Source organism: Bolinopsis microptera, chromosome 3 (genome assembly GCF_026151205.1).
Source record: "Bolinopsis microptera isolate Bmic1 chromosome 3, MBARI_Bmic_1.0, whole genome shotgun sequence".
Classification (NCBI taxonomy): domain Eukaryota; kingdom Metazoa; phylum Ctenophora; class Tentaculata; order Lobata; family Bolinopsidae; genus Bolinopsis; species Bolinopsis microptera.
In genome coordinates, this window is record NC_087074.1 from 15,807,855 (window position 1) to 15,833,031 (window position 25,177).

The window sequence follows — 25,177 nt, forward strand, 5'->3', positions numbered from 1 at the left end:
CTGACCAAGAACCCTAACAGGGCCGGAACACACAAGCAGTGGTAGCAGGAAATACAACAAGCAGTGGCGTAACAACAAAAAGAACTAGATAGAGGGACTATAAAAACAGGTTACCACTTCTTGCAAAGAAGAAGAATAAAAAACATTCCCCCATCACACGTGCGTCGTGCAGGCAGATTAAAAATCTTACTGTTATCTATATTTTGAGACCTCATGTGGCGTGTTTTTCTGCTTTTTATACTTATAATACTAAAGATTCTGCAGTCTTAACTCTTATACTTTTCAAGTACAAATAATTTACTTCGGTAAAATTGTAATATGCCGACTCGCTATAAAGGTTTAAAACATGAGTGATTGTTGGTTGTAAAGTGCTAAATATTTTTCCTTCTTAAATGGCTATATAAAAAGACTTGTTATATTAGCTGGAGTTTAGCAGCTCTGAAACAACCTTATGATAGAGCACACAAATATAGAGCAGCTGTTATGAACAGTCAACTATAAATAGCCATTTTAACAGCCGTGATCATGTCGTTACGATAATACATAATAGCCGTCTCAGCATTTTTAGCCGGTTAATTAGTTTACCGGCTATAAAAAATCTTACGCAGTGGGAGCTCTGAGGATTTATAATTCGCATCATTTAGTCGTTTCAGAACCTAGAAATAGTGCTCAGAGCTTGTTTTGTGGTTAAGTTTTGTAGCTGGAAAGTGTTTTTAATGTAGAGTGGGATCAGCTCTGAGGATTTATAATTCGCATCATTTAGTCGCTTGAGAACCTAGAAATAGTGGTCAGAGCTGGTTTTGTGGTTAAGTTTTGTAGCTGGAAAGTGTTTTTAATGTAGAGTGGGATCAGCTCTGAGGATTTATAATTCGCATCATTTAGTCGTTTCAGAACCTAGAAATAGTGCTCTGAGCTGGTTTTGTGGTTAAGTTTTGTAGCTGGAAAGTGTTTTAAATGTAGAGTGGGATCAGCTCTGAGGATTTATAATTCGCATCATTTAGTCGCTTGAGAACCTAGAAATAGTGGTCAGAGCTGGTTTTGTGGTTAAGTTTTGTAGCTGGAAAGTGTTTTTAATGTAGAGTGGGATCAGCTCTGAGGATTTATAATTCGCATCATTTAGTCGTTTCAGAACCTAGAAATAGTGCTCTGAGCTGGTTTTGTGGTTAAGTTTTGTAGCTGAAAAGTGTTTTTAATGTAGAGTGGGATCAGCTCTGAGGATTTATAATTCGCATCATTTAGTCGTTTGAGAATCTAGAAATAGTGCTCTGAGCTGGTTTTGTGGTTAAGTTTTGTAGCTGGAAAGTGTTTTTAATGTTGAGTGGGATCAGCTCTGAGGATTTATAATTCGCATCATTTAGTCGTTTGAGAACCTAGAAATAGTGCTCAGAGCTGGTTTTGTCGTTAAGTTTTGTAGCTGGAAAGTGTTTTTAATGTAGAGTGGGATCAGCTCTGAGGATTTATAATTCGCATCATTTAGTCGTTTGAGAACCTAGAAATAGTGGTCAGAGCTGGTTTTGTGGTTAAGTTTTGTAGTTGGAATTCTTGGAAAGTGTTTTTAATGACGTGTTTTATAACTCGACCGGCATGCAGCTGCACAACAGTCTCCCTTATAAGAACACTTTCCACTGTTAATACAAATTAGCATTTACGATCGTTTTTCTACCAATCTGCCTTAATAAATTCGTTCATGAATTCATACACTGTAGACTGTATAAGGGCCGTACATTTGATTAGCAATTTACTGGGCATGCGACTTAATTGTGCCATGATGTTGATAGTTGCCAAATTTCGGTAACAAATTAGGACTTAATTTGAGTTTACTGCACGCGCGATGAATAATTTGTGTTTATAGAGATCTGCGGCGCGTTATTAGGTTAACCAATGAAATCACGGCGTTTTCGTCACGTGACATTCGACTGTAGAGTGATTAATTATCATCCAAATTTGGTCCCACACCATCCTCAGTTAACTGATTGATTGGTCACTGGCCAAAATTTCCATCAAATTAGTCACATTTCTGTTAGGAAAATGTCATATCTGAAAATGGGACAGAAATGGCAAATTATGAATTTTCGTTTCGTGAAGATTCCTGTAGGGGGGGGGTCAACCTCATTTTACCTCATTTTACCTCATCCCAATTTTGCCTTTTTTGGCTGGCCTCATGAGGTAAAATGAGGTAAATCTCGGCAAAAATTTTAACAGGTAAAATTCTCTAAATCGTCAATTTAGTCACGAAGGAGTATGGAAGGAGTTCTAAATGTGTGCTCCTCTAATATAAACAGTAAGAAATGGTTAACTTTAGTCGAGGTCTCAGGTCTCTACAATGTCGGGAAGTTCCTGCAGGAATTTGCGCATTGCGCATGAAGCGCAAGATTCACAGCGCCAAAAGCGAAGGTCGTAGAGACATGAGACCTTGACTAAAGTTAACCATTTCATACCATTGCTATAAGAGTATTCCACTTTCAGAGTCCTGAACACACTCCCATATCTCTTAATCGTCAATTATATGAATTATCATTTTAGTTTAACACTGTTAGTTTTAAAAAAGAAAATAATACTTCACACCAAACTAACACACAATATGAGAATATAAAAAGGAAGGTTTTCTTGGAGACCTGGATCGAGCATCAAAATAGTGTACATTGCTACTGTCATTGTCAAGACTCAAGAATAAGAGGGTCTAGTTGTGGGATTATGCTGGATAACAGATGTTACCATGATAAGTGGTAACATCCTACAAAAGAATGTTAGCTTACTAAGGAATTTTCCTCTTACCGAATCATACAAGAAGTTAACTAAGTTCCTCCTAGTCCTAAGCATTATCTTGTTTCAGAGGGAATGAGTGATTTAAAAAGATCAGGCCGAAGAGTAAGTTGTGAAGAAGGCAATTGTACTCTGTAATTCCTAAGCTAATTTTTTTCGATATTTTTAGCTATTTACTGATCTTGTCTTGACGTATCAGCAAGAGATCACTGGACCTCGTTAGTTGTTAGTCATGTTATGCTGATCCAGTTAGTGACGAGCTATGAAGTAATCATTCGACCTCATTTAATACTGATCCTATCAATGACGAGCTATGAAGTAATCAGTGGATCTCGTCAATGCTCATTCTGTCCGGACTGTCACTGACGAGTTATGAAGAAATAAATGAAGACCTCATTAATTCCCTTGTTCCAAGAAGATATTCCTCTGGTAACAACCCCTTCTGGCCTGCTTCTGAACATAATATGAAGATTCGAAAACCTAGTCTACCTTAATTGGAACTTGCTGACTGCATTGGAAAATAGAGAACAATCGAGAAATGATAATCAGTGCCAGGATATAATCAAAGTTGAATTTGGAATTCAAGGAAAACCTTCCTTTTTTATATTATCATATTGTGCGTTAGTTTGGTGTGAAGTATTATGTTTAAAAAAAAAATTAACAGTGTTAAACTAAATTGATATCAGTTAAAGATGATATATTTTAACAGGTAAAATTCATATAATTGACGATTAAGAGCTGTAGGAGTGTGTTCAGGACTCTGAAAGTGGCATACTCTCATAGCAATGGTATGAAATGGTTAACTTTAATCAAGGTCTCATGTCTCTACGACCTTCGCTTTTGGCGCTGTGAATCTTGCGCTTCAGCGCAATGCGCAAATTCCTGCAGGAACTTCCCGACATTGTAGAGACCTGAAACCTCGACTAAAGTTAACCATTTCCTACTGTTTATATTAGAGGAGCACACATTTAGAACTCCTTCCATACTCCTTCGTGACTAAATTGACGATTTAGAGAATTTTACCTGTTAAAAATTGGTGAAAAATATGGGCGTGGCCCAAGTCAGTATTATACGAAACCGTAGAGACACAAAAATTTTGTTGGTTGTTCCCGACCCTATAGAGCAACTAATTAGAGGTGATATCTAATTATTTAAACGAAAGGTGGTTTTCTGAACCGCCCTTTATTCTACAGCGAATCATGAACATTGAACATGTACATAAGAACTTAGAATTGTATGAAGTATGAGTTTATATGAGTAATTTATTATAAAATTACCTTTCACTATGCAATTTCGACTAAATTCATGTAGATATCCAATCCAATTCCATGCACAACTGTTGTTTACATTTGGTCTAGTTAGACACAATTTGTTTCAGAGTGACTCGATAATCGCAAAATCAAATTAAGATATTATTTAAATGACACTAAAGTTATTGCTAATTCCTTTACAAAACTTAGCAAGTGCTATTTACAATATCCTAATGGATCATGGAGATTGAAATACTCAATTTTCTTTTCATAAATAATAATTATAATGCGAAGTTTTATTTACCCCAAGTTTGGAGAGTAAGTAGTTTAAACTGGGAATGCCCCTTCCCAGGGACCACATCACCCCTAATAAACCATTAAATATCATGGGAGACCATGCACAGCCTCGAATTATAGTATAATGACTTCGAATAAACCTTTTTTGTCTCTAAAAAAAGGCTTAGAAAACTAGATTTATTTACCTCATTTTACCTCATTTTACCTCATCCCAATTTTGCCTTTTTTGGCTGGCCTCATGAGGTAAAATGAGGTTGACCCCCCCCCCTTCCTGTATAATACTTCCTCCGACCGGAATCAAACTCCCAGCACCTCAATAGTGTCACATGCCATCTATAGTTATCTGACTAATTTGTTACTGGAGAGAAATTCAATCAGAAGTGTGAAATTTCGACCTTTGGAATTTCATCTTCGAAAACCGAAAATGAGACAGATTGGGGCAATTAAATCAATATGGTTTTTTCAAATTCATTCCAGACTTTGACCTTAGAGTACCCAAATTTGGTCCCATACCATCCTCAGTTAACGGATTGATTGGTCACTGACCAAAATTTCCATCAAATTGGGACAGAAATGGCAAATTATGAATTTTCGTTTCGTGAAGATTCCTGTAATATGCTTCCTCCGACCGGAATCAAACTCCCAGCACCTCAATAGTGTCACATGCCATCTATATCATGTATATAATAGTTAACTGACTAATTTGTTGCTGGAGAGAAATTCAGTCAGAAGTGTGAAATTTCGACCTTGGAAATTTCATCTTCGAAAACGGGGCAGATTGGGGCAATTAAATCAATATGGTTTTTTCCAATTCATTCTAGTACCAATTCGGTTCCACACCATACCCTATCATCTTGACAAAATTTCCATCAAATTAGTCCAAATTGGCCCCAAAACATCTATGGTTAACTTATTTTTTGTCACTGGGTATTGTAGATCCAGAATAAGTTTGGATTTTGGAAGATTTGTGGACAGAATAGAGGAAAGTAATGCATTTTCTGAGTCATTGACTACGGGATTTCGAGGTCAGTTGAGTGGTAATATGAACAAATTGAAGGACTTGGATAACAGAGGAAAATAAAACATTCAATAGTTACTATGTTAGAAACAACATTGTTCTATAAAAATGTCCATTTGGATAAGTTTCTTCTTGTTCCTTCGGCTGCACATGATAGACGTAAGCTACTCCAGGTATTAGAGCCGGTGGAGGTCTTGTGAAATTTGCCTGTTCAGTTCGACTCTGGAGATCTGAAGAAAATGCTTGGTTAGAGAATTCGGTAACTTGAGATCAGTGTTTATGTTAAAAACAGTCAGAGTAACTATAATATTCTCATTATTATTGAACTTACACAAAAACTGTGCTTGAACAAATCAAACATGATAAATTGATCATCATTCTGCGAGAATGTTAAGTTGGCCGAAATCACTTGATTAGACTTACTATTTTAGTAGTGGCAGCATTTGGCCGTTCTTCTTTTGCTTGACGTTATCTGGTGGCTGTTTAGTCCTCTGAAAAATATTTGTGTCAGAAGCATGGTTCAATGTAGGAATTATCTTCCCTTTTTCAAAGAGAAATTTCAGTTTAGGTGGTAGCCTGGTTTTATCTGCACTAACAATAAGATTCGTCATCTTGTTATCATCATATTAAGTATCGTTGAAGGTTAAAAGAGTTAAAATTTAGGATGCTTACCTGAGATTGTTCTCTTTGTTGTTAATTTCAGTTTGTTGACTTTTAGAATGGTCCAATGTCAAATGAGAGTCCCTGAAACATTAACTAAGTTTAAATATCTGCAAGAATCCCACATTAATTACGATATAATTAAGGGTGAGTTAATAATATCAGTTAAGGTGGTAGCCTGGTTTTATCTGCACTAACAATAAGATTCGTCATCTTGTTATCATCATTTAACTCTTAGATAATTTTATTAAGAACAGTTGAAATATTAAGACTTACCCTGTAAGACTGTAGTTGAAGATGTTCGCAGTATGATAGCCAATATGATCACCTGCAAGGTTAACACAGTTAAATTTCAGTTTGACACAACTAATTATATTTAAAAGATACTGCTATATCAGAAGGAAGGCAGCACCAAGTATCTGTCATGAATTTTCAGGTGACAAAAGGGTGCTTATCATCATTTGAAGTCTTTACCTTAGTTAAGAAAAGTACAAGTTGTGGTTAACAATTTCAGGTTCGGATCCTCATCAGCTTACGATTTAGCTTGATGCAAGCAGTGATTAGTAAAGAGGAGGGTGGAGTGAAAAGGTTGCAACGTTCCTGGAAAACATCAAATTTAATGTGGGACAAATTGTGTTTGTTAATAAAACTTAAGGGGAAGTGTCAGAGAATTGTAGTTTTCTATAAACACGTGTGATTCATAAGAAATTTGCTTCATCAGATTTGTTCATAGGAAATTGACAAGACAAAAATGTTTAAGAAAACCAACCTTGAAAATAAGGAGTAGAATGTTGAGGTCTTGGGACAATTGCAAGATATTTGTGAGTTCTGAAATAATTGATTGTTACAATCGTATGAAATGTGTTCGGAGGCCGATGAACAATTTGGTAGCATGATTCAGATTTAAAAAGCTCTTTGAAGTTTCATAGACTTGTCTCAATTGGTGTGTAAGTGTCATCATTATTGAGGAGAAACTAAAATTGAGCAAAACTTTGTAAGAACTGACCTATTTCAGAAAATATGTCACAGAAACGGCAGTGTTACATTTCCACAATGCCTGAAGATGAAAGAATTTGTTAGTATTGAAAAAGGTACTTCATGATAACATATTTTATGAAAAGTAAAATCAGAACCTTGGGAAAGTTTGTCTTCATTCAACAGTACAAGAGAGCTGGGTGTGTCATCATTTTACTTTGGTAACTATGGTAACTAGATTCACAACGTTGTCAATTGAGACATTAAATTACCTGTGATATCTTTTGAGCGAAGTTGTGTATCTAAGCATTTGCTAGTCTCTGCTATCTGAAAATGAATAGTAAGTTAGGAAAATGATGAGAAAGTTTACTCGAGAGTTCGTTATATCTGACGATACATATCAGTCTTAGATGTTCTGGAAAGAATGTCCACATCATTGTTCAGAGTGGTGCATGGGGTCTCATCATTGTATCATTTAGAATAAGAAATCAGTTGCTTTATCACTAGTTTTCTTACCTGGTAAGAATGTTGCAGTTGATGTTGTCCATTATTCAGTGAACTCATTCCTGACACTTGTCAAATCTGAAATAAAGACACGTGTTATTTTTAAGGTCTAAAGTGATCTAACAAGCCTATCAATTTTATTGTTAGGTTTGTCATTTGCATGGTTTATCCCCGTGGTAACTGAGCACTAGGGTCTCCACGAGGCACAAGGAATATGCAATGGAACCACCGAACACGAGGTTAGTGGCTCTTGTTTTGCAACAGTACGGAGGACATGTCCACAGGAGAACGGGTCCAAACACCATCGGGCTGCCCGCACAGCGGTCAAACTGACGGGAACACCCAGTTGCGAGAATACGGTATTGTGCACGGAATATGAACGATCTAAGAGAATAACTAAATTAAGAGAAATTACCTAGAAGAGTTTCGATGTCTTCATTCTTCCTGTTTCACCCAACTGGACCTGGTAAGATTTACATCGTTAGAAAATACGTTCAGAGAAGAGACATTAAGGTAGAGTTTAACTTGTGTTATCAGATTATAAAAATAGTTTTATCAACATGATCCAGCTATCTAGACTAGGTCAGTCGGGGAAAATTTCCTCATTCAACTTCAATAAAATTATCAGGGGCTTATTTCCCTAATCTTTTCTATTCTGGGCAGAACAAACTTACCACTATGAGATTGAAGTTAGGGGATTCACGTGATCGTCCTAGTAGATCTCTTCGTCGATTTTTAATGAGCGAAGCTGGTCCTGAAATCAATAAAATTATTAGGGGTTTACTCTAGTGTTGAACAAATCAAATTAAACTCCTATGGGAACTAAATTATCAGACATCCAAGAAAGTAAAACTTCATCAGAATCAGTGGAAACTGCGATGTTGGGGTTTTTCATCATATTATGAGCTACAATTTCGAGAGTTTAGTTTCATACAAAGAAATGAACGAACCTGGTTGAATAAGCTTCGGTTTCAATGTTGAATCTCTGCTAACACCAGTACTGAAGGAATGTTGACAGTTTATAAAACAGTTCAGTACCGTTGAAAACCCAGATTTATTAACATCATAATTCGCCCATAACATGAATGTTTCAAGCAGGGTAAATTGTTATTTTGTAGCGTTCATCTCTCATAATCATTCCGTCATATTGCCTGTACAAGGCCATAGTAATAATAAGTAATAATAGGTATATAGGAATTTAGGTACACTGGTTATGCATAATATACCGTGTACAGACGTCGGCTGGTCAAGTTAAATCATAACGCTTGAAGTTGTATGATGTTCTCTACCATTACAGAGTCTTACCTTTAATCTAGAAGAGTTCTGTTAGACTGTAGTTATGGTTCAGAGGTGGTGAGTCTTCCTTAAACTGGGGATTAAGTAGATTAGACAACTGCTACTGTTAATGAACTACACAATTGATAGCTATTTGATGTTTTCAGACAGCCAAGGGTGTCATATCATAGGCAATCAGAACAGTCGCGAAACTGAATTGGTTTCATCATAACATCATAATGCAGCAATAATTTCTTATTAGTTTTATAAAAACCCACCTTCTTATATTTGGCTCCGGATGAGTCTTGATCTTGGAGAGTGGTTTCTTCAGGTCGGGACCTTGGCAAAGTATAACATGAAAACGATGTTTATGGTCCAGGCGCCACATATAAAATGGTTTTGTTTACTTCAAATCAGGATTATTATAATGGTGTCAACTCAGAGGGGTCAGACGGTAATTCCAATAAAACATCATTTTAAGAGTATGGTTTCCAGCTTTCTAGAAAAAGTACAGAACTATTCATTTGCCTATCTCACCTGCAATTTATGATATTCCAGGGCTTCTTCAACTAGCTCCTCAGATGTTCCGGTGTTTTCCTGAGTAAAAATGAAGGTTAGCATTTTTAAATATTATACGAACTTATTGCATCTAGATTATTTTATATCAGGCTTATTATAAAGGTGTCAACTCAGAAAGGTCAGACGGTAATTCCAATAAAACATCATTTAAAGATGAAGCATACTGAGAAAATTCATCCAACATCTTTTCCAAACTTACTTTTCATGTAGGAACGATCCATTTGAGTAGCAGAAGAATGTGTACAAACTCCTGAAGAAAGAAAAGGTTTAAGAACTAAAATAACGGAACTACAGCAAGTAAACTTTTTTAACATCACCACTCAGTCCAAGGAAGGTCAATATCATAGATAAATCTCACTGAAACGCACGAAGCTAATCATCATTGGGTGATAAGATAAGAACTTTAAGAGAGTAGTTTGTTAAGTGCATACCTTCCGGGTAAGGCGCTTGTTGGGTCTCTCTCTGTGTGAGCACTGTCATGTTGCACAGGAGCAATTGTTATGTTGGAGTCAACTTCAGTTGTGGAACCTCCCTGGTAATAGTTAAACTTATAAGTCAAAGGAGAAAGCTTGAACAAGTCAGGTTAACTTTTGGTGTAATTTCAGAAGGAACAATAGGGTAAACACAAACACAAGCAGGAAGCTAGTGTGGTTCTTACAGGGCAAGTCATTCTCATCATAGTACTTGAATAAACAGGATTCTATCAAGAATTTCTCCATCTAGCTGTATTAGCTTTCTTAACAATAACTTAATTTGGTTGTCAGAAACTACCATAAAATGATAGTTGAGAACGTTTTATAGGCCTTCACCTTAGATGAGATCTGATCTAGTCAGTTGTGGTATCGACCTGATAATAATGAGGTTAGTTAGTCAACTAATATAGCTAGTGATGAGACGTACAATTTGCATGTAATTTCAGAAGGAACAATAGGGTAAACACAAACAAAAGCAGGAAGCTAGTGTGGTTCTTACAGGGCAAGTCATTCTCATCATAGTACTAATATAAGATTAAGTTTTACGATTATGATTGTAATAATTACCTTTGAATGCAGGTCCATATAGGAGGAGAAGGTTTCAGTCGAGCAAAAACACAGACCTGAAATGAGTTCTATTTAACAAAGGCTTAATCAAGGTTGTCGCGAAAATGTCTCTTTAAAGTCAGGTGGTCAGTTTGGCTTCACATGGATTCAGAAACACGGACCGTGTCGTCATCATTCAATGATGGTATATTTTATAGATGGGACGTGAGCCAGTCACTTACCTAGATGTTCAGATTAGTTGAGAGATAGACACGCAGTTAAGGAGAAAGACAGATCAACGGCTGAAATGATTAAGGTTTGAATAATGATTTTGTTTATAGTTTAATCTTATTCTTAGAATTGAAATTCAGTGAGAAAAATTAACATCATGTCGCGTCTACTCAAGCAATCCAAGAAACAAAAAACATGTTTCAAGAATTAAAAGCGGACCCGTCAATCCAAATGCCAGATATCATCAATTAAACAGCCTCAGTATAAATAGGATTATTTTCAGAGATGGTCCTTACCATTCGGAGATAGTATGTTCCAGATAATGTCAATCGTCGATTCTTGAGTATCTGATTACTTTTAGCTGGTCCTGAGGTTAATTTGTGTCAGATGTTATTTCATGGTATAAGATATTATCATGTTGTTGTGAGTAAAATCAGAACCTTGGGAAAGTTTGTCTTCATTCAACAGTACAAGAGAGCTGGGTGTGTCATCATTTTACATTAGTAACGATGGTTACCGAATTTAGGATATTTAAAATGAATCTTTATTCACCTGTCGTTTATTTCTGTGGAGTTATCCATTTTAGCAGTTGCTGAAGTCCAATCTTGTATCTGAAAATGAATAGCAAGTTAGGAATTTTTTAGCTAGTTTACTAAAAAGTTAAATACATTTGACGATACATATCAGTCTTAGATGTTCTGGAAAGAATGTCCACATCATTTTTCGGAGTGGTGCATGGGGTCTCAGTTCGTAAGTAAGAGGTTATAGTTTGAATAATGTTAACGTACCGTGATTCTAGTAAGAATGTCTTTTACTTGAATGTCACATTCTTCAATTCCCTGAAAAAGACAGAGGTTTTAAACTACGGATGAGATTATTTGGTAAATATATAAGTAATGGAGAGGTTGAATCAGATACGAGGAATTCGATTTGTCATCAAGAGTTTCAGAACAGGTCTGAATAATCATCACATTGCACAGTATGTAGAGTGTGGACAACATCTTTAGCGATTAACCTACCAGGAGTAGAGATCAGGATCCCTCTTCTACGCATAGTTTCACTCAAGCTGAAGATTAGGAGTGTTAATTTGAGATATACAATCTGAGAACTTAATAATTTCAGGTGAAGTGTCAGATTCGGGAATTATCTGCAAGCAATCAAGAGAACGTTTAGTGGGCTGGCAGGCCCCATTCAAATGACATCAGACGCAAATTACGTCATCACAGTACACAGTTTTTGAGAACTTATGTACACTGATTGGTTTAAAAAATTACCTCTAGAAAGAGTACCGGAAGATGATGTAACTCTTGATTTCCTCTTGCAACACAAATACACTGAAATTATTTAGAGTTAGTGAATTCTTAGACATCGAGAGAGGACAGAGTTTTCAATGTGGACATCAGGTATGAGGTTTGTTGTCATTCAGTATTTTTCTGAACAGGTCTGTTGTGATCATCATTTGTTTCAGAGTTTCATTCATTGACCTAACAGTTACATTTTTTGCTTACCAGTTAAGCGAAGTAAGACTTCCTCAGATACTTCTAGACTTTTAAGCAACGATCTCCTGACATTCTTGTAAGACTCTGAGAATTATTACTGATTGAAGTCTCATTCATCACACAATTAAACGAGAACGAGGAGATTAAATTGATATTATCAGAATCAGCGGGAAATTATTCTCTTCACTGGCAGAGCTCATGTAATTTCATACATCATTATATCCTTAACGAGGTAGCTATTGTAAAATATCTAGGTTGTACTTACAGTCAAGAAGATAGTCTATAAATGTGTTCGTTCTGGTTTGTTCAGTTGTTTTGTTCATCCACTGTTGAATCTGAGATAAGTTATCGATTAGTAACAGCTTAACAGTCCCCATGTGCGAAGCACAATAGGACGAGATATATTATCAGAATCAGCGGGAAATTATTCTCTTCACTGGCAGAGCTCATGTAATTTCATACATCATTATATCAGCCTATCTATTATAAAATACTCTGTCTGAGGTAAACTTACCGATGTTATTCCAACTTTCGCAGCTGAGTGGAGAAACTCTGATTGAGAGAGATGGAGCATAGCGTCACGCCTGAAAGATTTATGTTTTACAATAACAACAAAGCTAAGTGTAACAATATTTAGGATGAGACACGTTCAGGTGAAGAAATTGTCCTCATTTCAGCTTCTCAGCTGTAATCGAGCATTAATGTCATGGTTGGATCATCACTAGTAATATCAAGAATAATTCTTATGTCCAAGGAATGGTGTTTACCTTGGCATCGATCTTTGTTGTCGTTCCAAATCTCAGATTTCTGACGAATTCAGTTGGGCGGTAACAATGCATGGGAATCTGAAAGTAATAACAGTTCAGTAAGTTAAACAGTACACAGTTTAAAATAGATCTTATGCTAAATATAGTCAGGGTAGTGGTGTCCTCATGTTAATCAGACCCGAAAGATAAGCATCATTTAATAGAATTGTGAACTGGTAAGGGTTGAACGAACAGAGAATTGTACTTACAAGTAGAGTTGGGAAAGGTTCTCATAGTCTATTAGTTGCCACAAACTCGTACAATCTGAAAATGGAGATGTTTGCTACTAAGAACACAAGGTTTAAGCAGTACAAGCATGATATAAGATAGAAGTCAGATCAATATAGTTTTTTCTATCACTGTATTCAGACAATGTAGGTTATGGTCATCAGGCTTTTTTGTAATATTTAATGCTTATATACCAGAAATATTTGCTCACCTTATTAGATAAGAGAGGATTTTGTCCGTGACTGCTTTTCTTTTTCTTAGAAGATTAGTTAAAACCTGAAAAAAGGGTCTAGTTATGTGGAGAAATAAAACGAATTAAATTTTAGAAGAGAATAATAAATCAGACATCCAAGAAAGTAAAACTTCATCAGAATCAGTGGAAACTGCGATGTTGGGGTTTTTCATCATTTAAAGATAAGAATCAATGCTAATTTTAAAGCAGTTCTTTATTTACCTTCTGAGAATTCTTGCCCTAAGACTGGAAACGCGGCTCCTGAAGCAGTTAAGTGTTACAGCATGTGATCACCATAACAACAGGAAGGTTAACAGAAAGGTAAAATGATCAGTTTATGGGTGGTAGGAGTATAGAATAGTCCTCACATTAGAGTAGGCAGTCTCTCTCATCAAGTCAAGTTGTGTAAACATTGTGTGTACAATCTCAATAATTAACTTACCTTAGAGAATGATCAGGAACAAAAGGTTTTGAGATAATTTTCTCGGCAGAGTTGGTTGATTTCCAGGAAACTGCGAAGAGTTTTGTTAGAACCGATGTTGCATGAAAGATAATTAGAGACTTTCAAGTTGAGATCAGGTGTTACCTAGGTGTTTTCACCATGGTGTGTAAGACAGGGATAACTTGTGTTCATCATTTACTTTCAGAGGGAAGCTTAAAATTGCTGTTTAAAAATCAGCTGTGGTAGAACGAAATTCATTTATACAAGAAATATGAAACTTACCTTAATTTAACAGAAGTGTAGAGAAGAGGTTTTATTCTCCAGCTTGTTCCTTGTTAGTTTTCTCGATAACTGCGAGAGAGAAGCTGGTTAGGATCGATAAATACAAACAATATTCTACAAAGAGTTGAAGTTAAGATCAGGTGTTACCTAGTTTTTATCACCACATTTAGGGTATGACAGGGATAACTTGTGTTCATCATATACTTAAATATATTTTCAGTGGTATATAATTAAGAGGATAGTCTTACCTTTCTGGGTGCAAGGGAGACTGGGTCGTCAGGTAAACGTCTCTCTTAGCTGAAATAACATTATGTTATGATCATGTCAGAAGTTATCATTGAAACAGAAGTTTGCGTCTAAGATCAGATACGGCGGAAATTAAGGTGTCCTCACTGTTCGAAAACTCGTGTAATTTACAATCTCTTCATTAAATGTGGTTTCTACTGCAGAATTTAAATATCTTTGAGACACTTACTAAGAGAATGCAGTAGATTATGTAGTCAAGGCAGTCTGTTGTTTTGAATCTCTCCAGATAGATTCCTATAACCTGAAAATTCAATATGTTTATCTTTGATTAAGACAAATTAACGTAAGTTAGATTAGAGTTCTAGAAGACCTGTATCTGATCGGATTGAGACGAGGACTAGAAAGTAATGTCCCACTAAACCAGACCATGTGATGTAGTTTCAGTGAGGGGCAGCCAAGTAGCAAGTAAAGGGAGCGTTCACATACCGGCATGTGGAGATATCAGTATATTCAAGTACCAACATGTTCACAAAATAGTGTGTGAACGATCCCCCGGCTTAGCTGGTGCATCAAGGAAACAGAAAGTAAAAGAATCAGCAATTAAAAGCTTTGAAGCAGACTTACGATATACAGGTGTTAGGTCAGCCGATGGGTTTCTCTCAGGCATTCAGTCACTACAAAAAACCTGAAGAATAGGCTGGTAAATTCAAGTTAGTTACTAGGCTTAGACAGCTCACTAGAATGCAACAGATGTGAAATAATTAGACTATATCTGGTTTGGTTTGGGTTAGAGACGGGAACTATGAAGAAAACGTCTCACTGAACCAGACGAAGTAATATAGCTACGCTGACGACCAACTAAGCACGTAGAGCCTAGCTGGGGCTTTCTGGAAGCAAACTGTTTACTAAAGTTAACAAGACTTACTTTCTAGAGAGGAGCCATGTTTGAAGCAGCGTCTTCAGTTGTTTTAGAACTTGTTCATCTTCGGTCGAAGAAGCATTTTCGGAGCTTCATCTGAGAGAGTCAGTTTATTAGATACAAATGAACTACGAAGATAAGCTTACTTAGGATATATTGTCAGACTCATTAAATCAGTTTGTAACCTTCACGGAGAATATGGTCAAGAGGATCATCAGTTAAATTAGTTTAAATACTCGTGTCGTAAGGGAAAGTCATCTTACCTTCAGAGATGTTTCAGCATTAGAGGACGGTAGTAATTGCGGATGTTAGAGAGCCCCTTTGGACCGATTGAAAACTGAAGAGAAGATGTTTTAGAATTAAGTTTACAGAAATAATGGTGCAAGAAGAATTGTATTAATTCAGAGTGTTAATTAGCATCAATAAAATCAGCCGGCAATTCCTATCAAAGATTTATAACTCATCATTAACAAATAGTCTTAAAGTTGTAAAGTAGATTAACGATGGGCCTACCATTAGTGTGTAGATTTCTTTTAAGTTCGGAGTTGCAGAAGCTGAAAGTAAGGAGTCGTCAAGTACAGAATTTTCAAGATTTGTGACAGATATTTCTGAGAAAACATCAGATAGGAGCGAAAGAATGCAGTAAATCGACATTATCAGTTTCAGTTGAACTAAGTTATCATCACTTTGATGTTTGGAAAATGGTAAATTAATCGAGAGGTAAACTTACATGTCTGGAAAGCGGGATCTGCTGGCATGAACGTCCTTCATTCACTTTGTTTCTTTATATTCGATCCACTAAAGAAAGGGTTAAGGTCAATAATACGAACTCAGGATGAGATGTACAATAAATATAATAAGAAAAATAAGGTGTATCTAAAGCACGGGGCAGGGTCGCACAAGAGCAACACAACACGTTTAACCGTAGAATTAACTTTTCCTGTACGTTTACCACAAAGCTATACGAACTACATGGCTTCGAGGACAGGTTATTTAATATATAATATTACTTACATTAGGATTATTAGAGTAGTTAAGTTAAGTTAGAGTAGAGTTAGTTTTCACATCATTGAATATCGTATCTGAAGTGAGAGACTGTTAAGGCGGGAACATAGATTAAGACTACAACAGAAAGTTTCTTAAGATAGTCAGAACGATAATATCCTCAGAAAAGTCAGATATATGCTTGTCAAAATTCATCATTCATGATTGCAGCGGAAAATTTAGATTGTGCTTGATTTAACTTACCACTCTTAGAGTAATAGGTTCATTGGTTCGCTAAGCTTTTGCAAACGGAAGATCTGAAACAATTATTACGTATTAGCATTTAATAAAATCCCAAAGGTTACTTCTCATGTTTGGAATGGTTTGTCAGCTAAGGAATTAATCACGGAAATCATTACAGGTCTCCAATTGTATCATCACTCAAACAAAACTGTATTATGTAGTGAACTGCAAGATCTACTACGTACCTGATTTCAAATTCAAAGACTTGTTGTCCAATGTAGAGAAGAGTACTAGAGACTTCAAAACTTTTCTCCCTGCAAAACAGATCCGTTACTATCTCAATATGTTGGAGAAACTAAATTTAATTGGGACTTAAGTGTCTGTGAAAACCATAAATGGACAATGAGCGTGATGCTCACAGTCAAAGTGGGGTTGTCAAGTTAATGTACTCCTCAAAATACACAAACTAACACAGATTTAGTTTGCTCTAGCAGGGAGTTGGCTTAATTCAGAAGTAAACTTGTGTGTAATTACCTGATCAGGAGGTCAGATGTGTCTCTCAAGGTTGAATTGTGTTCGTGATTGCAGAGCCAAGTACCGGAGTTTGGAGAGTTGGCCCTGAGAAGCAACTAGGTGAGACTGGTAACGAGAGACTACGATAAAATTTACTGTGCAAAATCTGTTCAGAATAGCGTATAGATGCGGTCAAAACTGAAAGTTGTTACCAACAAGTGTGTCCTCATTTAGATATGGGCAAGACTATAATAAATAAACGGGAATGTAGTGAGCTAGGACTTACCATTGGGTATAAGCAAGCATCGTCGACACCATGTCATAGACTTTGGCCTGGAAGCAAAAGCTCAAGTCAGAAGGGTCGTGTGTGAAAATGATCGAAGTTAAGTGAAGTTCCGATGAGAAACAAATGTAAATGTACACTCAAAATATAACTGATGAATTCGTTTATAGGCTATACCAAGGGATGCGTTGCTACTAACGCGTTGCAAGCGGACAACTTTTGAGAGGTCAAGTTTGCTTTAATGATGCTGAAAAGTCACCCTCTGTACGCGAGGCGCGCACATTTTTGCTAGTTACTAAAGATTAAGTGCTACGCGCGGCCCTAAAATCAGTTTAACAATGTCCCAGGCACAACGACCCCAAAAATCGGGCTAAATTTTCTACTGTCACATTCTAAACTTATGTACTTATTTTTAAAGAGTTCTAGGGTTAAATTATTTTCTAAATCCTATGCTGCTAGATCGAAAATAAGTGATAAAATTGTTTATGTGGATGAGTTTACTTAATAATACCTATTTAACTTCATATTTCGATTTGGTATTTAAGAAAAACCGCTAATTATTTACTTTATTTTACCATGGCTTATTACCAGTTTTAAAGTTTACATTAAATTAAATACACATTTTAAGTACTTAAGTAATACGAATGTAAAGAACAATTTAACATCAAGTTAATTTAAATTTTAAATATTACATTAAAATACATTTACCGGGTGGTGATAATAAAATAAACGAAACTTTCGAAAATTCAAATCGGTACTGGGCGGTTGATATAGTTGTGAACAAGGTTGTTTGTCAGTTGTAAAATAAATCAAAGATCATGTAAAAGGTTCACAAAGTCAGCTCAAAATGTTCAGCGTACAGTTAACAATTAACATTAATAGTTCCTGGAGTACTAGAAACCGGGGGCGGAGAGTTAACTTTACGTCTAATGTTAATGATAACTGTTTTACATGAAATAAACCTGGGATTAAGGTAAATTAATTAGTTATTAGTTATACAAAATCACAATTTAATGAATGATAGTTAATTCTATCAGGGTATAATTAGTATAATCTTTACAATTAATTAATTAACTAATTAACCCACCACAACGTACCTCTTAGTAGGGTTTGTAGTTAGCACTTCTGGAACTCCCGTACGTGTTGGACGCGTACGTGTTTTTCTGGGCCCCGTAAGAGCTTGGAGCTTGGTTGTACTGTCCAGCCGGTTGCTGCTGTAAAGATATAAGTTATAAAAAGTTACAACGTTAAAAGTGAGATTTAAAGATAAGCTGGAATCATATAACTGTGATGACTGTTATTTACAGTGGTTCAGGGCTCAGAAGAACTGGTAAAATGTCAGCAAGCAGCTGTGATACCCCACACACAGGGCCAGGAGGAATGGTGCAGGTGAAACCTGATTGCACGTGCACAGATAACTCCTAACATTGCACGTGTTGTATCTAGCATTAGTGTAGTCCTTACTATACACTGCACAAGTATTGTGTACCAGACAGCACCTGTATAGGACACTAAATCAAGTTCCCTCCCTGTCTGACTAACCTGTGGGTAGTAAGGGTTAGCAGCCGGAGCAGGAGGGTATCCAGGAGCTGGCTGAGGGTAGGCGGGCTGTGCTGGATAACCAGGGTAGGCAGGGTAGGAGGGAGCTGCAGCAGGGGCCGAGTATCCTGGAGCTGTAGGAGCTTGTTGGGCTGGAGCTCCTCCGTATCCACCGTAGGGTGGGTATGCTCCGTAAGCAGGCATGGGAGGGGCAGGGTAGCCGGGAGGGGGGCCGTATCCAGCAGCTGCAGGAGGTGCACCGTACACAGAGGGGTTCTGATTGTGTCCTCCCTGGTGTCCTCCCATATGTTGCTTATCTTTCACATCCAGTGCTTTCTTACATTCGATTGTCTTGCCGTTGAATTCTATGTGCTGAAATATGATAATATTAATTCAGCCCTAATCCATCAATTGTGGTGTCATGAAACATTCAATTCTTGAAAAGATTAATCAATTTTAAAACTGGTCAGGACATACCTTGAGAATGACCAGTTTGTCCACAGTATCACTGTCCTCAAAAGATACGAAGCCGAATCCTCTGCCTCTTCCAGTATTCTGATCTCTCTTGAACTGGCACTGGGTAACTTTGCCGTGCTTCTCAAAGAAAGCTTTGAGTTCTGCCTCGTTAGTTTCGGGTAATCCTCCTACAAAGATTTTGTGACATCTCTCTTGTGGCTGGTCCTTGGGTACCGCTCTCTTTACGTCCACCTGATCAACAATAGTTAGTTATTCTGGTAAAAGAGGATGCAACTACTATAATGAACAGAATATCATAATGTGATGTACTACATAGTTACAATGTAACTACACAGTAACTACACAGTAACTACACAGTAACTACACAGTAACTACACAGTAACTACACAGTAACTACACAGTAACTACACAGTAACTACACAGTAACTACACAGTAACTACACAGTAACTACACAGTAACTACACAGTAACTACACAGTAACTACACAGTAACTACACAGTAACTACACAGTAACTACACAGTAACTACACAGTAACTACACAGTAACTACACAGTAACTACACAGTAACTACACAGTAACTACACAGTAACTACACAGTAACTACACAGTAACTACACAGTAACTACACAGTAACTACACAGTAACTACACAGTAACTACACAGTAACTACAAAGTAACTACACAGTAACTACACAGTAACTACACAGTAACTACACAGTAACTACACAGTAACTACACAGTAACTACACAGTAACTACACAGTAACTACACAGTAACTACACAGTAACTACACAGTAACTACACAGTAACTACACAGTAACTACACAGTGGGCTGTGAGTGGGGGTCATGCTAGCATAGGGTATTTTAGACCATCACACATGCCCATAACTTTGTTTCTAAGGTAATTTGGGTACAAAAATACGATTCCAATCATTTACAGGGCCGAAAATGTCTCAGAAAAAAAATTTTGGGCCGATTTTGAGCAATCTTGTAGTACAAAAATAGGAGGCTGATCCCAGGAAAAGTTGTTTTTTTAGAGGTTTAATCAATTTTAAAGCTCTTTTATGAACTGTAAACGAAGGACAGCTATCTTAGGAACTCAAATCTTTTTGAATTATGAAAAAATATTGATCAGAACAAAAGTTGTGCCTATTTATATGACCAAAATTTTCTGAAACACCAAAATTGTTCCTGTTATTTTCAAAAATTTCGTTTAAAATCACGATTTTTTGGATTTTTATCAATTTTAACTATAATAATTGTGATATTTTGATTTTTCATCCATATGCATCTGGTCTAGGGTGCAAAAAATGCCACAAACATGGAGAATAACTAAAATATGTCAATTTGACAAGATGGTTTGATGTCGATTCGGGGACTGGACAAGGTGATGTGCAAGGGCCTCCCATTTTCAACCTTGTACTTAACTGGGGATTAGAACTTGCCGAGAAGTTTAAAAATATATCGCGTGGTTTTACTCTTCAGTACAGACAAAGTTCCAGACAACCGGAAAAATGTGTCATTGATTTGGACTATGCTGATGACATAGCAGGCATGGATGACACTGTCGAGGGACTGCAAGAAACAACGGACAATATTGCGAAATACTGTGGGCTTGGGGGTTTAAAGATGAACGCAAAGAAAACAGAGATCATGGTAATTGGGAAAGATACGTCGCAGCACCCACTCCCAGAGAATAGGACCATAGATATTACTGTCGATGGAAACTCTGCAAAGCAGGTCACTCAATTCACTTATTTGGGTGCCAAAATTACATCGGATGGCAAGATCGATAAAGAAATAAGTGTCAGGATTGGAAAAGCAACCGGAGCTTTTAACCAACTCAATAACATTTGGAAGAATAAGAACATAAGCATTAACAACAAAGTGCGAATCTACATCGCAGCTGTTCTTACCATTCTGACCTATGGAAGTGAGATATGGAACACGACTCAAGTGCAGACAAGAAGATTAGAGTCTTTCCATCAGTACTGCTTACGCAGAATCCTGAGAGTGAGGTGGTTCCATCGAGTAAGAAATGAAGATGTTTTAAGAAGGGCTTCAATAACTGCTCTTACTGACATAATAGCAACAAAACGGCTACGTTGGTTTGGACATGTCAGTAGAATGCCTGAAGATCGGTTACCTAACTATCTACTTGAATGGAAACCCAAGCATGGGAAACGATCAAGAGGCAGGCCTAGGAAGAGCTTAAATGATGTATTTATTGAAGATGCTGAGCAGAGATTGGATCGTAATGGACTCACGATTGATTGTATGAGAAGATTGGCTGCAGATCGAAAAGGATGGAGAAATATTACCCGCCGAAGTTGTATAATACAAAGTAATGACGCAGATGACGCAGACTAATCCTTTTGGATGGAGATCTCGCCATGTAACATGTAATGTATGTATGTCAATTTAATAGCAAAATTGAGCTCATAAATTATCTAAAAATGCAGCAAATTTTACCCAATTTTTGAGTTTCTTAATTTTGTAAACAGAGTTGCCCAAAACTGCCCAAAGTGATTCTTATTGCATCTGATAGGGAATTGTCTAAGCTTTCTGATGATACCATGCATTATACCGAACTATTGCAAACCAACAACGATTTCTGTCGTTAAATACCCCAAAAATTGCCTAAAATACACGCCATAAAAAAGGCGCGGTCAAAAATCAGGTGAAAATGTTAAAGTCACACAGTTTTTTTTAGATGGCTGAGTATTCTTAAGTACTATACTGTATTTCAATTATTAAAAACTGCCTTGATCAAGCATTTTAGCCCAAAATAATAAATATTAGGCAATTTTTGGCTAAAAAAGGCAAAATTTCTTGACAGTGAAAAATGCTATTTTTTCACGCGACGCCATTTTGGCATCTTGCAAAGTTTTTAATTACGGTTTTTTGCATGAAATCGGGCTAGCCTTTTACAATAAGGAAAGCTTATTTACAAAGAAATTTAAGAAAGTCGATTTTAGGCCTATGCTAGCATGGTAGCCCACTGTGAACTACACAGTAACTACACAGTAACTACACAGTAACTACACAGTAACTACACAGTAACTACACAGTAACTACACAGTAACTACACAGTAACTACACAGTAACTACACAGTAACTACACAGTAACTACACAGTAACTACACAGTAACTACACAGTAACTACACAGTAACTACACAGTAACTACACAGTAACTACACAGTAACTACACAGTAACTACACAGTAACTACACAGTAACTACACAGTAACTACACAGTAACTACACAGTAACTACACAGTAACTACACAGTAACTACACAGTAACTACACAGTAACTACACAGTAACTACACAGTAACTACACAGTAACTACACAGTAACTACACAGTAACTACACAGTAACTACACAGTAACTACACAGTAACTACACAGTAACTACACAGTAACTACACAGTAACTACACAGTAACTACACAGTACCTACACAGTAACTACACAGTAACTACACAGTAACTACACAGTAACTACACAGTAACTACACAGTAACTACACAGTAACTACACAGTAACTACACAGTAACTACACAGTAACTACACAGTAACTACACAGTAACTACACAGTACAGTGAAAGCAGGATTAATGAACGAATAGTGTGACATTGGGTTCTCAACCATGGAAATTTAGAAGTCCCTACATGCTGTTCTTTCTGGCTCCATGTGCTAGTTAGGGGTCTGAGGTATCCGAAAAATCATGTTTTGAGTACCCAAAGTGTTCTGGGTGCCAGGAATGAGGTTATTAAAGGGGCGAAAATGACCGATTTTGGACTATTTATGAGCTTTTTTGCCCATTTTCATGAGATAAAGAATCAGGAAAGCTGCTCTAGATGATTGAAATGGTTGATACCAATGAGGATACACCCAACACACATAAATATTCGTGATATATGTGATTTTAATGAGAAAAATATGATCTCAGGGCCCATTTTATACCAAAATTTGCCAAAACCACTCGCACTTGTCAAAGCTTCCTCATTTTAGACACATTTAATGATTATTATGGTATCTAACTTATGGTGGATCTGATAGGAGTATGTCTCAGCTTCATTTTAAGCCATCAATGAGCATGCTGGTGTGTATGAAAGTACTTTTATCCTCCCGTGGCCGTCCATTGATATAGTCTGGGCCATGCGCGCGCGCGCGCGCGCGCGCGCTTTTACAAACATGAATTTTCTCCCTCAGTATCTATCTAAATCTTTTAAAGACATGATTTGAATGCTATCCTACTCAGCACATGAGTGCTACAGGATGGTGAAAGAATTTCTATAAAAAATCGTTAAATGTGGAAGATATGAGGTCATTATATGTGTGTGCGCGCGCGCGCGCGCGCGCGCTTTTACAAACTTGATATCCTCAGTCCTTTCACATATACTGAGATTTTGTTTCAAACTTAATTGACTCTGAACCGAAATTGCCAAAGGAAACAGATAGTGTAACTCAGAAAGACCACAAATGTATAGTTTGTGAGATATTGAGGTTATACTCCAAATAATTTACAATGATGTCACACCAGAAAACCTCTATTTTTGGTATATTTAACCTCATATCTTGAACGCGCAGTACTGGATTTAGCTAAACTTGGTCAGGTTTTGTAGCCCTGACTATCCTCGATCATATGGAACAGGAATAAAACTGTTTAGATGTTCTATCTTAATTATATTAGGCACTTAGTTCTGAAAAGTGAGAATGTCATTAATACTGCTTTCAGTAACTACACAGTAACTACACAGTAACTACACAGTAACTACACAGTAACTACACAGTAACTACACAGTAACTACACAGTAACTACACAGTAACTACACAGTAACTACACAGTAACTACACAGTAACTACACAGTAACTACACAGTAACTACACAGTAACTACACAGTAACTACACAGTAACTACACAGTAACTACACAGTAACTACACAGTAACTACACAGTAACTACACAGTAACTACACAGTAACTACAAAGTAACTACACAGTAACTACACAGTAACTACACAGTAACTACACAGTAACTACACAGTAACTACACAGTAACTACACAGTAACTACAAAGTAACTACACAGTAACTACACAGTAACTACACAGTAACTACACAGTAACTACAAAGTAACTACACAGTTACAATGTACTTATTTCTAGTTATATCAGAAATCATGAGGGCAAATAATCTAGAATTCAAGTTGCAGAAAATGTACACGTAATTAAGCATATAATGTACACTGCATTTAGCTGTGGTTTACAAAAGTTTTAAAATTTGTCCACAAGGATAAAATCATTAAATAATTGAATAAGGAAACACTTACATCTTTCTGGTTAATGGTGTGTGGTTTAGCAGCCAGACATTTGTCGACGCTGGTAGGGTCGCTGTACGTCACGAAACCGAACCCTTTAGACTGACCGGTCTGTTTGTTTCTTATGTGAACGTAGTCCTGGGGAAGAGGGAGGATAAAGATTCTTTTCATCTACAAGTTGAAAGGGAATCCACTCTCAATACGGAATATAGTATTTGTGTTTAGATAATATCGGGTACAGAATCAGCTAACTCTGATCTACGGTTCAGTAACGTGCTAGTAAGTAGTCTGTTACTGATTTTAATCTAGCAGAAAAAGCGGCCGATCTTACCTCAATATCCCCGAACTTAGCGAAGTAGTTTCTGAACTGATCATCTGAAGTGTCTGGTTTTATTCCTCCGACGAACAGTTTCCTCAGAATCAACTCTACATCGTCACCATCACCCGACTTGTTCCAGGACGCCATGGCAGCTAATAACGGATATGTGGTTAGATTTCTGAGATATAGTCCTCCATTTTCAGTTATTTATTTTGGCATTAAATAAGATGATAATAGTTTATTCAGAACGGTTTTATGCAGTTCAAAC

The 25,177-nt window shown here is 36.8% G+C and overlaps 1 protein-coding gene and 1 non-coding gene across 8 annotated transcripts; both read right to left on the reverse strand.

Annotated features, from left to right (window-relative positions):
* Positions 1-5,375: 5,375 nt before the first annotated feature.
* LOC134812196 (heterogeneous nuclear ribonucleoprotein A1-like) lies at positions 5,376-25,057 on the reverse strand. Of its 7 annotated transcripts, none has more exons than XR_010159904.1 (51): positions 24,922-25,057; positions 24,603-24,728; positions 19,265-19,495; positions 18,791-19,159; positions 18,346-18,459; positions 17,252-17,298; positions 16,987-17,070; positions 16,698-16,766; positions 16,474-16,526; positions 16,240-16,307; positions 15,956-16,023; positions 15,739-15,779; positions 15,489-15,562; positions 15,232-15,321; positions 14,931-14,991; positions 14,536-14,607; positions 14,309-14,357; positions 14,061-14,129; positions 13,779-13,848; positions 13,559-13,597; positions 13,316-13,380; positions 13,086-13,140; positions 12,838-12,915; positions 12,585-12,654; positions 12,336-12,405; positions 12,080-12,154; positions 11,846-11,905; positions 11,591-11,637; positions 11,360-11,410; positions 11,124-11,182; positions 10,868-10,938; positions 10,583-10,642; positions 10,362-10,417; positions 10,131-10,168; positions 9,753-9,853; positions 9,521-9,571; positions 9,280-9,339; positions 9,021-9,081; positions 8,773-8,836; positions 8,418-8,467; positions 8,142-8,221; positions 7,883-7,930; positions 7,480-7,545; positions 7,236-7,290; positions 6,995-7,045; positions 6,758-6,816; positions 6,463-6,588; positions 6,265-6,316; positions 6,001-6,072; positions 5,752-5,819; positions 5,376-5,558 (listed from the first exon to the last, which is right to left on the reverse strand). XR_010159904.1 is itself a non-coding variant. In XM_063819439.1 (6 exons), exons 1-5 carry the CDS (start codon positions 25,054-25,056, stop codon positions 18,349-18,351), a joined length of 972 nt encoding a protein of 323 aa, XP_063675509.1. In that variant the 5' UTR covers position 25,057; the 3' UTR covers positions 17,898-18,210; positions 18,346-18,348. The 7 variants fall into 7 exon arrangements, 2 of the variants coding, with proteins under 2 accessions (XP_063675509.1, XP_063675508.1); XR_010159903.1 differs by having other exon boundaries at positions 6,525-6,588; positions 18,346-18,462; XR_010159901.1 differs by having other exon boundaries at positions 18,346-18,462.
* LOC134813657 (small nucleolar RNA snR60/Z15/Z230/Z193/J17) lies at positions 15,837-15,921 on the reverse strand. Its single transcript, XR_010160052.1, has one exon. It is a non-coding gene; the product is annotated as a small nucleolar RNA snR60/Z15/Z230/Z193/J17 (small nucleolar RNA).
* Positions 25,058-25,177: the final 120 nt, after the last annotated feature.